The 16,109-nt window shown below is 48.1% G+C and overlaps 1 protein-coding gene across 1 annotated transcript in view; it reads right to left on the bottom strand.

The window, feature by feature from the left end:
* LOC137537022 (uncharacterized) overlaps positions 1 to 16,109 on the bottom strand; it is a 135,884-nt gene that overhangs the window by 30,331 nt on the left and 89,444 nt on the right. The window contains exons 20-24 of the mRNA XM_068259178.1: positions 5,988 to 6,103; positions 5,719 to 5,853; positions 5,540 to 5,606; positions 5,125 to 5,222; positions 2,549 to 3,062 (exon numbers count right to left, since the gene is read on the bottom strand). Of these exons, the coding sequence (XP_068115279.1) occupies positions 2,549 to 3,062; positions 5,125 to 5,222; positions 5,540 to 5,606; positions 5,719 to 5,853; positions 5,988 to 6,103 (930 nt within the window). The remainder of the gene's footprint in view (positions 1 to 2,548; positions 3,063 to 5,124; positions 5,223 to 5,539; positions 5,607 to 5,718; positions 5,854 to 5,987; positions 6,104 to 16,109) is intronic.

The raw sequence follows: 16,109 nt of genomic DNA, 5'->3' as shown, positions 1-16,109 counted from the left end.
GTTTATAAATTCACCATTGGAGCGCAGTGATTTATTGAAGATTGGTAAGAATGTTATTCAGTTGGCAACTCCACACTTGGATGCGGTTTCCCCGTGCAGATAAAAAACAGTGAAGCACTGGGAGCATTTTCATTAGCTTCTGTGATAAAATGTTAATGTTTTCACTCAGACACACATGTTGTGCAGAAAACGCATACAGAAAACCACACACAGAAAACTGACAATCCAGTGTTCTCCCTGCCACAGCTTCTTACTATACTCTGTCCTCTGATGGCGCAGAACTGGCTCTGCAGATTCCTCCAGCATCACTACAGTACACAGCACTGGGGTATAGGTAGAGAGATTGGGGGCTGGGCGTTGTACAGAAGACCCGGCTGCACACTCTTTAGGAACTGTCTACAAATCTTTGTCTGCAAAACTATGTACAATTCATCAGTGGCTAAGCAGATGTAGTCATTAGAACAATTGTGCAGAGAGCATAACGTTTTTTTTCTCTCTGTGCCCTTCATTGTCAGTCTCTCAGGACAAGGAAAAGAAACTTCTCCCTCACAGGGCCCCCTGTGGCTTCTGGGCCCCCCTGCGGATGCATCCCTTGCAGGGTCTATTGTTACGCCCATGCTCTCCTTATTATAGGCTGCGTTCCATAGATAATTTCCGTCATGTCCGATATTACTTTCCAACGTAACTCACCCCTATTGTGACCAATCTGTGTACAGTAATGTACAGTGACCATTATCAGCTTATTACAGGCTGGTAACACTAAGAGTCCTTTTACACTTGCTCTCAGTTATAACTGAAAGACAGTTGGGCACCATGGCAGCGTAGTGGTTAGCGCTCTTGCCTTGCAGCGCTGGGTCCCTGGTTCAAATCCCAGCCAGGTCAACATCTGAAAGGAGTTTGTATGTTCTCCCTGTGTCTGCGTAGGTTTCCCCCGGGCACTGAAGTTTCCTCCCACATGCAGCCCTAGACTATGATACATACACTAGACCATACATACGAGTATGGTAGAGATTAGATCGTGAGCCCCTCTGAGGGACAGTTAAGTGAAAAGACAATATACTCTGTAGAGCGCTGCAGAGGATGACGGCACTATATAAATACTTAATAATAATAGAGAGACAACTGATTTTCAAAGTAATGTCCATGTTTCCCCTATGGCTCAGTTCACACTTAATATAATTACAGCTACATGAGAAGATTTAATGACTCTCAGAGTGTGAAAGTCCTCACCTGGGAGTTGATTCATTCAGGGCTCATTCACACTAGAGGCGTTTTTCTCTTTTAAGCGCTGGCGATTTTTCAAAATCACCCTGAAAGCGCTTACACCATGAATGTCCATGAGAGAGTTCACATCTAAATGGATTGTTTCCGATCCGCTCAGAAAAGCGGTGCATGGGCCATTTTTGAGGCGATTTCGCCTCAATGGACGGTATAGGAAAAACGCAAAATGCTCACAAAATCGCTTTGTGTAGTTATTGCATTCACGTTTTTAGAATAAAGACATTGTATTTATTATTTTCCGGATCAAAAAGTTCACTTCCTGAAGTCAGGAAGTGAAAAAACGCAATTGCTCTGCAAAAGCGCTTAGAAAAGTACTTGTACAAAACAGCAGCGTGCAGGTAATCGCCGGGAATCTACAACAAAAATCGCATCAAGAAACGCCTAACGCAAATGCTAACGTGATCAGAACGCAGTGTGCACAAGGCCTAAGGGCCCGTTTCCACTTGCACGGTTTCCATGCTGAATCCACAGGCAAATCGCGCAGGGAAACTCTGTCATAGGGAACAATGGAGCCGCTGTCTGTCTGTGTGTATTTCTGCTGTAAAATGTAGCTGGATGCGTCTCCTTCATCCACAATCTCCCCTCTCCACAAAACAGAACAAAGTACTTCAAATCCATTAGGGTATCTGTACTGCTTCTGTATGAGTACCTAGCATAGCCCCTAATATGGCCACTATGCAAGCAGTGACACATAACAGCAATACAGATAAACATTTTTTCTATATGTAAAGGACACCCGAAGTGAGAGGGATATGGGGGCAGCTGCATTCATTGCCTTATTAAACAACACTAGTTGCCTTGTCCCCCCTTTAGATCCTGTGTCTCTAATACTCTTAGCGACAGACCCTGAACAAGCATGAACAGATCAGGTACTCTGACTCAGGTTTTACTGGATTAGCCATATGCTTGTTCCAGGGTTTTGACTACTTACACACTACTTATGCCAGAAGATCAAATGGGCCGCCAGGCAACTGGCATTATTTACATAGAAATAAATATGGCAGCCTCCATATCCCTCTCACCTCGGGTTCCCTTTAAGCAATCACAGTTGCCTGGTTATCCTGCTGATCCTCTGCCTTTTAGCCATGGACCCTGAACAAGCATGCAGCAGATCAGAGGTTTCTGACATTTTTCTAAAATCTGACAAGATTTGCCAAATAGATCAGCAGGGCTGCCAGGAAACCGGTATTGTTTGAAAGGAAATAAATATGGCAGCCTCCATATACTTCTCGCTTCAGGTTCCCTTTAATGCTTGCTGATTACTCACCTGTTCTGCCCTCTGTAACAGTGTCCTCCTCTTTATTTGTCCCCAGCTTGTCACCCTCCTCCATAGACTGCTGATCACTCCTCACATACGTCTCTTCTTCTTCCACTTTAATTGTCTTCATCATGTCATCCCCTTCCATACACTGCTGATCACTCCTCAAATATTCCTTTTGTTCTTCCTCTTTAATTGTCCTTATCATGTCACCCTCCTCCATAGACTGCCGATCACTCCTCACATACGTCTCTTCTTCTTCCTCTTTAATTGTCCTTATCATGACACCCTCCTCCACAGTCTGCTGATCATTCCTCGCATATGCCTCCTCTTCTTCCTCTTTAATTGCCCTTTTCATGTTTCCCTCCTCCATAGACTGCTGTACACTCCTCACATACATCTCTTCTTCTTCCTCTTTAATTGCCCTCATCAGGTTTCCCTCCTCCATAGACTGCTGATCATTCCTCGCATATGTCTCTTCTTTCTCTTTATCCACAGCACTTCCATATATCAGTTCTCCAACCTAAGTGCACAAAAATGAGAGAGAATTTAACCTCCTTGTCGGTAATGACGGTAATGACGAGCTCAGATCATCCATTACCGCCGGAGGGCGCCGATCAGGCCCTAGTGGGCCGATTTCCTTAAAACACGCAGCTGGCACTTTGCTAGCTGCGTGTGGGGGTAGATCGCCGTCGCTCGCCACCGATGCGCCGCAACCCGCTGCATAATAGGACCCTTCCCAGACCCCGTGCACCCTATTATGCAGTGGATCGGGACTCCATGTGATGTCACGACGTTGATGACGTCATCGCGATAGTCACCATGGCGACGGGGGAAGCCCTAAAGGAAATCCCGTTCAGAACGAGATTTACGGACGGGCATACACGCCGCGGGCGATCGGAGGGGTGGGAGGAACGTCGCAGGGAGGGAGGGAATCATGTAGCTAGCGCTAGGCTAGCTACATGATGTAGAAACATTTTTTTTTAAAAACCGATGTGCAGCCACCCTGGTGATCTTAATAGAATGCCAGGGTGGTTAAATGATACTGAAGTTCTAAATTAAATTCTAAAAATGACACCCAGTGTGTGTGTGGGGAGGTGCGCATAGGCTAACCGCACCTCCTGTGGCCTGGCGTCTGCCTCCGTTCACCCACTTCTGCTGCCGTTGTCCAGGTCCTTGTCAGAGTGGTCGCGCCCTTTGACCCAGACATACTGTGCTGTGCATGTGCAGTATGTCCTCTTGGGTGGCTTGTCACTGCGCTTGCCAGGAACCCAGTGTGCTGTGCATGTGCAGTATGTCCTCTTGGGTGGCTTGTCACTGCACTTGCCGGGAACCCAGTGTGCTGTGCATGTGCAGTATGTCCTCTTGGGTGGCTTGTCACTGCGCTTGCCAGGAACCCAGTGTGCTGTACGCACGCACGTGTGATGACGTATTCAGATCGGTCATAAGCCACTCAAGTGGACATACTGCACATGCACAGCGCAGTATGTTGGGACAAAGGGTGCCAACCGCTCTGACCAGGACCTGGATAGTGGCAGCAATAGCAGGTGAATGGAGGCAGATGCTGGGCCACGGGAGGTGCGGTAAGCCTATGCGCAGCTCCCACACACAGGGCGTCATTTTTAGAATTTAATTAGGACTAAGGTATCCTTTAAAATGTGAATGCAGATAAAACATGTACAGACTAGAGGGAAAGAATGTCACATAGTTTGGAGTCTCTGGGGGCACTTCGGCTGGGTTCACACTCAGGCCGGATGCACAATGGTTCATTTCATGCCATATCCTAAACAGATACGCGCCACCACAACATCCCATAAGTGTTCACACTACTTACTGCTGTGCCTCCAGCCCACCACCACCTTTCCACTCTGGAAATTCTAGTCCTTTGCATGCTGACACCCTCGCTGGGCTGAAACATAGGGATACAGCAATGGGATTCTTCCTACCTAGCAACAGGGAGAATTCTCATTGGTCAACCACTAAACCAATGAGAATCCTCCCTTGTGCTATGGAGGATTCCCATTGGTCTTCTGAAATCCAACAATAGCCCTATAGTTCTGCCGGCACTCCAATACCGGTGCTTGTCCCTGAGCCCAGCAGTGGTCAGCAGGTAGGGGACTCGGGGGCAGAGAAGACACAGAAGACAGGTGAGTAGTTGTAGAATGGAGGGGAAACAGCCTAGTGACAACGGGCAGGGTTGCATTGGTTCCATGAGCATCTGCAGCCCCCGCTCTGTTGCAAGTATAGCACATGCTCTTCCGCTCTGCTGGATCGGGTAGTTTTGAAGGTTAATGTGAATCTAGGAAAGGTGGGGGGAAAGGCTGCGCATCCCCAAACACATGCTGCAATTGAATGGTTAATCGCACAGACATACACCGCCTCTGCCAGACAGAAAAATGCATGCCCTGCATCCAAGACAAGTGCTAACATTTATTAAACTAGGAGGAACTTTAGCTTCCAATATGGTTTGCATGCAAAGTATATTATATTAGACACTTGCGCCACAGTGAGGCAGACCTCCGGGCAAGTGACCTAACCTAAATTTAAAACCTACCTAATGTGAATCTAGCCTTAGCCCCACTTACCTGATAACAGTGGGGGATGGTGGGACCTTCCTGTAGACAATTAAGGGAATAAAAAGGACCTGTACATCTCTCTGGTGGGTTTCTGCTATTGAATCCATCTGTAGGAAACACACACACAATGACTGATGAAAAATGGATTGCATTAAACAACAGTAACAGGCTGTTTGTGCATGGCAGTTTTACCATTACTAATGTCAGGGGAGTACCATCCATTTACTCATTGGCACCACGTGTGTTACTATAGCAACACATGGTGCTAATGGGTTAACGAACGGTGCTCCCTCTGCGTTAGTACTCTTTATCATTTCATAGCACATCAGGCCCATTGTCTTTATGTGATTATCAGGTGATGGGGGATCTAGGTGGGCCCTTCGTACTGCTCTCTCCTTTACAAGGAATTAAAGTCTCCTCTTACCCGGTGATGTGAGGGGCGGCTGATTCTCCACCATGGCGTCCTTGTATCCTCCTAAACACTGCCACTCCTGCATGAAGAAACAGACAGGGACATCCTAATAAACAGGATGATACCGTTATCACCCAGACACACCCCTTGTTGTTACTGAACAATGTCCCATAATTCCCAGCACCGCTCACCTCTCCTGTCAGCAGCTCCATCATCTTCCTGGTGACTTCCACAATCTTCTGCTTGTTGTGTTTCTCAAACATAAGGGAGTGAGGTTTGGGCACCATGATGGTCACATAATCATCAGACTTCAATGGAGGAAAACTCTGTATCAAAAGACCCACAAGAATGTCACAAGATCTCCCAGAATCCTCTTCATCACTCTAGTCAGGTGAGTGTTTTATGAATAGCGATAAGAGTTACTACTGTATGTCATGTGATCTCCCAGAATCCTCCTCACCTCTCCAGTCAGTAGATAGATGATCTCCAGGGTGAGATTGAATATCCTCTCAGTCATGTGACTCTGGTCCTTGTCCATTCTCAGTGAGGTGGTCAAGTGATCCATACAGGATGCTCCTGCATTTTGATAGATAATAAGGGGAAGATAATCTACATGTGTCAGTGGTGAAACCACCAATACAGAACTCCCCTCCCCACAGCACTCCCCACTGCTGTCACTTGTGGATGGTCAGGCATTAAGAGTATTGCAGGTAAGCATAAGATGTTGGTTTCTAGCTACCTGTGCACTATACTCTCCCACTATAACACCTCCCACTGTTACCATTCCTGTGATGTCACAGCAGGCCTGGTAGTGGTAGATGGATGAGGATATGAGGAGAGAAGAGACAGAGACTTAGGCTAATGGGAGCAGAGGACTGAAGCACACTGTGACAGCTAGCTATAAACCAATGGAATTCCTTCCTGTTACTATGATACATGGAGGTGGAGGAAGGGAGCAATACTGGAGTGTAAACATGGTTATACTGGGGAGAAATATTATTACTGGGGTGGGGGACATGAGATACTAGAGGATAATGGCAATGCTGGGGGGACACAGAAGGGACATAGCTATACTGGGGTTAGAAATAGCAGTACTGAGGTGGGGGGACATTATGTACTGGAGGATAATGGCAATTCTTGGGAACACAGAAGGCACATGGCTATACTGGGGTTAGAAATAGCATTACTGGGGTGGGGAACATCAGATACTGGAGGGTGATGGCAATGCTGGGGGTGCAGAGAAGGAACATGGCTATGCTGGGGAAGAAATAGCATTACTGGGGTGGGGAAACATTAGATACTGGAGGATAAAGGCAATGCTGGGGGACAAGGCTATACGGGGGGGGGGGGGGGGTCGGCATTATTAGAGTGGGTTAAGGAAAATCATTACATGCTGGAGGCTAATGGCAATGCTGGACAGGGGGTGGCATGGCTGACCCCGAGTGGGGGAGTTATGGGGGGGAGAGGGGGCATGGCTGACTGGACGTGTATGCTGTTCTTGGCTCTTTGATATGACTGAACGAAGGTCCAAGCAAATTAAAAAAATGAGTTTCACTTACCTGGGGCTTCTACCAGCCATCTTGTGCCTTCGTAGTCACTCACTGCTGCTCCAGTGCCCCACTGGCAGCATGCCGACCTCGGAGGTCGGCAGGCCGCATTGCGTACATTTTTAAGCATTCCAGCTAGTGCAGGAACATTAACACATACATTTTTACGCGTTAGTGGTTCAATGCATTGAACCACTAACGCGTAAAATGTATGTGTTTATGTTTCTGCATTAGCGTGAATGCGTAAAGATGTACGCAATGCGGCCCGCCGACCTCCGAGGCCGGCAAGCTGCCAGTGGGGCACTGGAGCAGCAGTGAGTGACTACGAGGGCACAGGATGGCTGCATGGGGCTGGTAGAAGCCCCAGGTAAGTGAAACTCATTTTTTTATTTTGCTTGGACCTTCCCTTTAATAGTAAGGTGAGATAATCCATGGCACATGTGGGAGGAGGGGGCGCTAAAAAACCTGGCAAACACAACAGTTATATAAAAGTCTCTTGTATCGAAATTACTGCAAGGGAGGATAGTGACAGGTGTGCTATGGTCTCCTCTGTAACAAAGTATGTCCACCCCGACCTCTGCTCTGTTCTATATATAACAAGAATCACACAATTACCTCTTGCAGCAATATGTTTTCTTCACTTCCCGAGACTTCTTTTCCTGGTGTGTTACATCATTTCCTGTCTATGGGTTACATCACTTCCTCCTTTGTGATCAATTCAAGGGTGATCAAACCCCTCATGCTGGGACCTGCTGTGCTTCAAGTTTGTGTTCTGTTTCAAGTCATTGGGAATAGCACTTAGATGCGGAAAGCTAAACCCTAGTGAGATCAAACTGAGAGGCTGCATTGTACACATAGAGTCTGCATTGTACACAGTGAGGCTGCATTGTACACATAGAGGCTGCATTATACACTTAGAAGCTGCATTATAAAAGTGAACTGCTTTTTTTGCTTTTTTTGTAAGGATGCAAGTCAGCATGGTCTGAAAGGGCATGCTGGCTGGGACTCCACAGCTTTTGTTAGTGCATCCTGGCTCCAGTCCTTCACAAGGGTTAAAAAGCAATGATGGGGAGGAAGCCAAACGACAGAATGCAGCTTGTGCAGTGGAAAGTGATCTTAAGTCACAGCTTGTATGCCAGGCTATCAGCTCAGGCAGCAGCTCCCTTCATTCAGTAGTTTTCCCTTCATTCAGTAGTTTTCCCTGTGTGTCTTATGCTACGTACACACATGCGACAACGATCGTTCGTTGAGAACGACGAACGAACTTTTAATTGATGAAAGAACGACCTAAGTAAAGTTAGTTTTAAAAGGTGTGTAACGATCTGATCGTTAGAACGAACGTTACATCACAAAAAGCAACTATTGCGCCTGCGCATAAAAATGAGAAGTTTCACGAAGAAATAGTGAAATGCGCATGTCAAGCCTAGTACGAACGATCGTTTCCAACGATGTACTACTTTTGCAAACGATCGTCGTTGGTTAAAATCCGCCGAGACAGAACTTTCTTTTGTAGCGATTTGGCTCGTTCGTCGTTTGCCTTAATAGTCGGTGGTTCGTTTTTTGTAACGATCGTCGTTGGTAAAGATCAGGGAACGATCGTTACAAACGACTATAGTCGCATGTGTGTACGCACCTTTACACCGGCCATGACTTCCCTGCTCTCTATTGCACAGCTGCTGGCTGCGTCTTTCTGATGATGAGATGCATTGTGACCCGGGAGGGAGGAAGTGAGTGATGGCCTGATCTAGAGTGACCATATTTTTGTGGGTCCAAACCTGGGACGGGGAGGGGGGCGTGGGGTGGGGGGGGGGGCGGCGCGCCTGCGCGCCGCGTCGAAAAGTGGGGAGGACTGAGCGCGCAGCGGCGAAGACTGGGGGGGGGGGGGGGTTTGCCACGCCGAAAAAAAATTGGCGTGGCCATGGCATTGTATGGGCGGAGCTAACGTAATGATGTAACAGCGAGGCATAAGAAAGCAGTGTTTACGCCATGATGTGGACAAACGAGACTTTGCATCATGGGTGTGCAGAAACTGTGTGATGCTAATAGTATACCGTAACCACAAAGCAGCAAACATAGCCATCTATGACCATTAAATAATAAATGTAGTAACAGTTACCCCGGACACCAGAAAATAAACGCAATAGGCAACATGTCAGCACAAAATAACCGCAATGCGGGCAACATGTCAGTACAAAATAAACGCAATGCGGGCAACATGTCAGTACAAAATAAACGCAATGCGGGCAACATGTCGGTACAAAATAAACGCAATGCGGGCAAACATTTCACCAGAAAAGAAACGCACTGCGGGCAAACATTTCGCTAGAAAAGAAACGCACTGCGGGCAACCATTTCGCTAGAAAAGAAACAATGCGGGCAAACATTTCACCAGAAAAGAAACAATGCGGGCAAACATTTCGCTAGAAAAGAAACAATGCGGGCAAACATTTCGCTAGAAAAGAAACGCAATGCGGGCAAACATTTCACCAGAAAAGAAACAATGCGGGCAAACATTTCGCTAGAAAAGAAACAATGCGGGCAAACATTTCGCTAGAAAAGAAACGCAATGCGGGCAAACATTTCGCCTGGAAAAGAAAGCAATGCGGGCAAACATTTCACCTGGAAAAGAAACCTAATGCGGGCAAACATTTCACCTGGAAAAGAAAGCAATGATTTACTCACCTGGCAGAAGTGTCCGGCCTCTGGCGCGCTGCTCATGTCCCGGGACCGTCTTGTTCCTCCTGCTCTTCTCTCCCGCACTGACAGGGCTACGGCAAGATGGCACCCGAAGCCCTGTACTGGAGACACAAATAGGTCTCCAGTACAGGGCTTCGGCAGCCATCTTGCCGTAGCCCTGCTCGCCTGCCGGTGTCGGAAACAGACACCGGAAGAGGAGGCTGGAGCGGGGCTGCAGGCAATGAACTGGCACGGCGTCTATAGACGCCGCTGCCAGTTCATTGAGGAGAGAGTGGCCAGAGTCCCGAGGCCGGGACGTCCCGCTGCTGAAAGCGGGACGTTTCCCGGGACCTCATTAAGCCTGGGACAGCGGACCCCGAATCCGGGACGTGTCCCGGGACGTCTGGTCACTCTACCTGATCACTGCCTATTCCTGTAGTGGTGCAGCCTGACAGGAGTGCAATACTCACAGACAGTGGCCAAGTTTTTCCTGCCAGTTATCTGCATAATTCACAAGTGTTACACAGATGTGGATGTGCAAAACATCCATACATGTAATGCAATCAAAACACACTTGTTGTATCTGACCTCGAAGGTGGATTAGGGATGAAAAGTGGCCACAGTGTTTTTGATTGCATCAAATGAGGATCCCCAGAGCAGGGCATAGCTTAGGCGAAAAGGGGGCATGACCTTGGGCTGGCCCAGAGGTGATCAAAACCTGGAATCCATAGTTCCACAAAATGTTGATAAAAGGTGGAGTGTCCTGGGTGGCCAGGGTGCAATATAAGCAGGAGGAGGTAGGAAACAGCCTCTTTTCAGACATGAGCAAAGTAGTCCCACCCACCCTGCCCAGTGGCGTTCTTACTAGTGGGGGAAGGGGGGCGTGGTGCCCCGGGTGACTGACAGCCAGGGGGGTGTCGCCACGACCCCCCATAGTTGTGTCTTGCAGAGCAGGAGGGGAAGAGCAGCGCTAGAAGGAGGGGTGACAGGGACAGCGGCGGGGAGGGGGGAACAGATCTCCCCCCTCCCTCACCTGGGTCCCCTCCTTCTGCCTCTCTTCCCCTCCAAAATGACAGCAGGGGCAGCGGGCAGCAAACAGACAGGGCGGGCGGAGAATACTCACTTCACTTCCGCGTTCCAGCTGCTGGAATGCTGCGTTGCCGTCACGTGCCTCTTCTGCGCCTCCAATGCTGGAGGAGCAGAAGAGGCACGTGACGGCGATGCAGCGTTCCAGCAGCTGATACTCGGAAGTGAAGTGAATATTCTCTGCCCGCCCTGCCTGTTTGCTGCCCGCTGCCCCCGCTGTCATTTTGGAGGGGAGGAAAGGCAGAAGAAGGGGACCCAGGTGAGGGAGGGGGGATATGTCCCCCCTCCTTCTAGCTACACTGGGGGGGGGGGCACTATACTACCTACACTGGGGGGGCATTATACTAGCTACACTTGGGACCACTTTACTAGCTACCCTGTGGCTACTATACTAGCTACACTGGGGGGGGGGGGGCACTATACTAGCTACAATGGGGGCCACTATACTACCTATACTGGGGGCACTATACTAGCTATACTGGGGGCCACTATACTAGTTACACGGGGGCAACTTTACTAGCTACCTTGGGGCCACTATACTAGCTACACTGGGGCAGCTATACTACCTACACTGGGGGCCACTATAGTAGTTAAACTGGGGGCCACTATACTACCTAAACTGGGGGCCACTATACTAGCTATACTGGGGGCAACTATACTAGCTCCACTGGGGGAAGCTATACTACTTACACTGGGGAAAGTTATACTACCTATCTTGGGGGTAGCTAAACTGGGGGCAACTATACTAGCTACATGGGGGGCAGCAGCTATGCTTCCTATCCTGGGGGCAGCTATATTGGGGCAACTATACTACCTTCACTGGGGGCACCTATACCTGGCATTACCTGCCGTGGCACGCTTAGTATGCCACACTTGCTCCTTTACTTTTTTTTTTGAGGGGGGGGGGGGAGGGTCTTATAATACCCAGCACCGGGTGCCAAATGCCCTAGGTACGCCACTGACCCTCCCCTTACCGTTGCGTGTCGAGTTGTGGCAAGGAACAGATGGTTGTTGGGGCACACAACATTTCGCTAACATATCTTCATGTTATCTCTCCACAGTAGAGCTGTCACGAACCCGCAAATTTTGGTACGCGAACTTGTGAGAAAGTTCGCAAACCGCCGAATCATCGCGAACTGCAATAGACTTCAATTGTTAGGCGAACTTACAAAACTACAAACACTAATTCTGGCCTCAAAAGTGATGGAAAAGATGTTTCAAGGGGTCTAACAGCTGGAGGGGCATGGCGGAGTGGGATACATGCCAAAAGTCCCGGGGAAAATTACGAATTTGACGCACAGCAGGGTTATAATCCCTAAAGGGCAGAAATCACATTGCATTCCTAAATTGGAGGCCTAAAGTGCTTGAAAACATCTTGCGTGTGTATACATGGATCAGGGAGTGTAAATAGTGTACTGCTTCACACTGACAGACCAAACTCTCTGTGTAACGCACCCCAAACAGCTGTTTGTGTAGTGATGGCCGTGCTGGACTGGTGCACACCATGGCGAGAGTGCATATCAAGAAACGTACTGTACGTCAAAGCACTTTTCTGCCACAGAAGATGGGTACATTTGCTTGTCTGAATTATCAGAATTGTTCCAGCATTATAAGGGGTGACCACATTAGACATCCCACTAGGGGCTATAAAATTAATATTAATGGCCACTTTTCGTGTATCACATCAAATGTAGTTTATTTTTTAAAATGCCCCTGTGGGATGGGCTATGTTCGTCAAACTTCTCGCGAGGTTAGAGTGAGAATTAATGAGCATCGCAGTAACATCCATTTGTATAGAAAGTACCATGATAATCCTAATAAGCAATTTGATTCTCCTATAGGAAAACATTTTTATGACTGTGATCACATGGCCGGTGAATTGCGATGGTGTGTACTTGAAAAAGTCGTTATTACAGAGGGAATGGACAGACAGACATCCTTGCTTAGATGCGAGCATAGATGGATTAATAAGCTAAATACTTTAGCGCCCAATGGACTGAATGAGGAATTCAATTTAAAATGCTTTTTGTAAAGGTTTCCATTTACTATGCTGGCCCTTTAAAAAAACTTCCTGGTCATTTGTTCTTTAAGTATGTGCCCGCCCTTTTAGGGCGTGAGTTTTAATCATGAAGTGCAATATATAATTGTGAGTATTTACTTGTTTTTGTAACACTTGATAAAGGCCTGCTGGCCGAAACGTCGTGTTTTTCTGCTACTATGGTGCAATAAATTTATGCTATAACTGCATTCATCCAGGTGGAGACCCAGTCATTTTTGTACTTACTGATGTGGATTGCTGCACCTTCAAGGATCCGGGTGTGGACTGGTCGACTCCCTGGTTCATATATTTCACAGTTGAGCTCCAGAGACTGTTGTTTCTTCCATTTGAGAGTGCAGGCGATGGCAGTTTTCAAGCCCATATGGTCGGGCTGAGGTAGCTCATTGACAGAACAACAGTGACTGAGTATCCAGCTGATCAAATTTGGTTGTCCACAATGAAGCAACGACCTTATTATCTTCTTGGGTCAGGTGTGCCCCCCAACACACTCATATATCCGGTCATTGCTTCAGTGGGATACGCAAGCCCCTTCACCGCGGCAAGGTAATGATCACGAAGGGGAATTGACACATGTACATGCCTTTTGTTTAGTTGTTGCAGCCGCAGTGCAGGCAGAAATATTAGGCAGGCATGTACACGCACCAGAAAAATTATTATAGTAGCCGCTGGTAGCAGCGGCCTTAAAAATTCAGGAATCCACCTGGAGTCCAGGACCCTGTTGGTGGTGGCGAAGAAGGCAGTCAATTGGTCTTCAGGCAGAGACGCTGTGTGGGGACCGACTTAGTCTTGGGGCAGGCAGTCACACAGTGTGCAGGCAGAGATGCTGTGTGTGGGGACTGACTTAGTCTTCGGGCAAGCCTGACCGTGCTTTGAAGACCAGGCATCCGTGGTCAGATGGACCCTTGACCCAAAGCTGTGTGCCAGAGATGACACCACTTGCCTTTCAACATCACGGTACAGTGTGGGTACCGCCTTTTTTGAGAAATAATTACGGCCTGCTATCTTCCACTGCGGTGTGTGGCTTTGCTTTTGTGTGTTGATTTTCCTAAGGTCGTCATCCCATTGCAGTTTGTGCTTTTTCATCATGTGCCTTCGTAAGGTAGTTGTCCCTACGCGGATCTTGGTCTTTCCACGGCTCAATTTCCGGTGGCAGAGAGTACAGATGGCATTGTTCTCATCTGAGGCAGACACACAAAAAAATGTCCACACCGCTGAACCCTGGGATGATGGCACTTTGGTGATGGCTGCCGACGGAGTGTTAAGTGGGGTGCCAGGATGAGAGCAGGAGGAGGAAGCTATGTCATGCTTCCGTTCAGAAGCTGAGGTGTTCTGTGATAAATAGTCAACTACGTCCTGACAATATTGGGGGTTAATGGCACATACCTTCTTCTGAACACTGTACTTTGGTTGAGGGCCACACGAAATCACGACAGCACGTCCTCGAACAGACCTGCCGGGTGGCCTGCTTAGGGCTCTGTCTGTTGTTTTATCCATATTGGGGGGGGATGAAGTGAAAGGTATGCACTGACTTGACTAATACAATGTGCAGTCACAGAGATGCAGGGAAAGGTATACACTGACTGCTATATAAAACAATGTGCGGTCACACAGATGCAGTGAAAATTATGCAATGACTGCTATATAAAACAGCGTGCGGTCACACAGGTGCAGTGACTGGTATATAAAACAGCATGCGGTCACACAGATGCAGTGACTGGTATATAAAACAGCGTGCAGTCACACAGATGTAGTAAAATGTATGTAGTGACTGCTATATAAGACTGTGTGGTCACACAGGTGCAGTCACTGGTATATAAAACAGCATGCGGTCATACAGATGCAGTGACTGGTATATAAAACAGCATGCGGTCACACAGATGCAGTGAAATGTTTGCAGTGACTGGTATATAAAACAGTGTGCGGTCACACAGATGCAGTGAAAGGTATGCAGTGACTGGTATTATAATACAATGTGCAGCAGTCACACTAGGCACTGAATGTGCTGGGCCTGGCACAGTATAGCAATTAGCAAGGGCCAGCTGCAACAGACAGGGCTGTATATGCCGTGTCAGTGGGCCACACAAAAAAAAAAACACATTACAAGAACATTAGCTCTCAAAAGAGCTGTGTTGGTGGTGCTTTTCAGCAACAAATATCAGCAAGGAGCAAGCTAACAAGAGCCTAACTAAGCTTTCCCTATCTCTGCAGCAACCTCTCTCTCTTCTCTCACTAAAACAGCACTTCAGCAGCACACAGAGTGAGAACATGGCCGACGCTGCTACCTTGTATGGGGGGGTGCTCCGGGAGGGAGTGCAGCCTGATTGGCTGCCATGTGTCTGCTGACTGTGATGTAGAGGGTCAAAGTTTAGCCCAAAGATGTAGTATAGGGAGCAGTTTGAACCGGCATGAAGTTCACAACCCGATGCGAATGCGAACCCGCGTTGTTCAAACCTATAAGTTCGCATGTGAACCGTTTGGGACATCTCTACTCCACAGTTCTTCACAGCACAAGGGCGGGTCCTTGCCGATGCCGTTCCTTATTGTTCCATTAAGATCAAGGGTGAATATCGCGACTTCATCTTTAAAGGACTACTGTCGGGGGTAGGTGGAAAAAGAGTTGAACTTACCAGGGGCTTCTAATGGTCCCCCGCAGATGTCCTGTGCATGTGTAGCCACTCACTGATGCTCCTGTCCCTGCCTCTGGTTCACTTCTGGTATTTACGACTTTAAAGTCGGAAAACCACTGTGCCTGCACGGCCGAGTCCTCGCTCCCGCTGACGTCACCAGGATTGTACTGTGCAGGCGCAGACAGGGCTGTGGAGTCGGAGTTGGAGTCGAGAAGTCAGAGTCGGGGCAATTTTGGGCACCCGGAGTTGGAGTCGTTGATTTCATAAACTGAGGAGTCGGAGTCAGGAGTCGGGTGATTTTTGTACAAATTCCACAGCCCTGTTAAGTATTAGACTAAGGAGTCGGAGTCAGAGTCGGGGCCATTTTTGGTACCCGGAGTCGGAGTTAGAGTCGTGATTTCATAAGCTAAGGAGTCAGAGTTGGAAGATTCTTGTACCGACTCCACAGCCCTGGGCGCAGACCGTACTGGTACTGGACACATACGACACTGGGCTACCTCTATGCGGTGTATGTAACTACGCAAGAGACTTTATTCTTGTAGCGAAGATCCCAGCTTTTAACTTAGCTGTAGGGACAGCATTGATTG

This window comes from Hyperolius riggenbachi, chromosome 10, assembly GCF_040937935.1.
Source record: "Hyperolius riggenbachi isolate aHypRig1 chromosome 10, aHypRig1.pri, whole genome shotgun sequence".
In the NCBI taxonomy this organism is placed as follows: domain Eukaryota; kingdom Metazoa; phylum Chordata; class Amphibia; order Anura; family Hyperoliidae; genus Hyperolius; species Hyperolius riggenbachi.
Note: the sequence above shows the minus strand (reverse complement) of the source record. Positions and strands in the feature narration are given on the sequence as shown.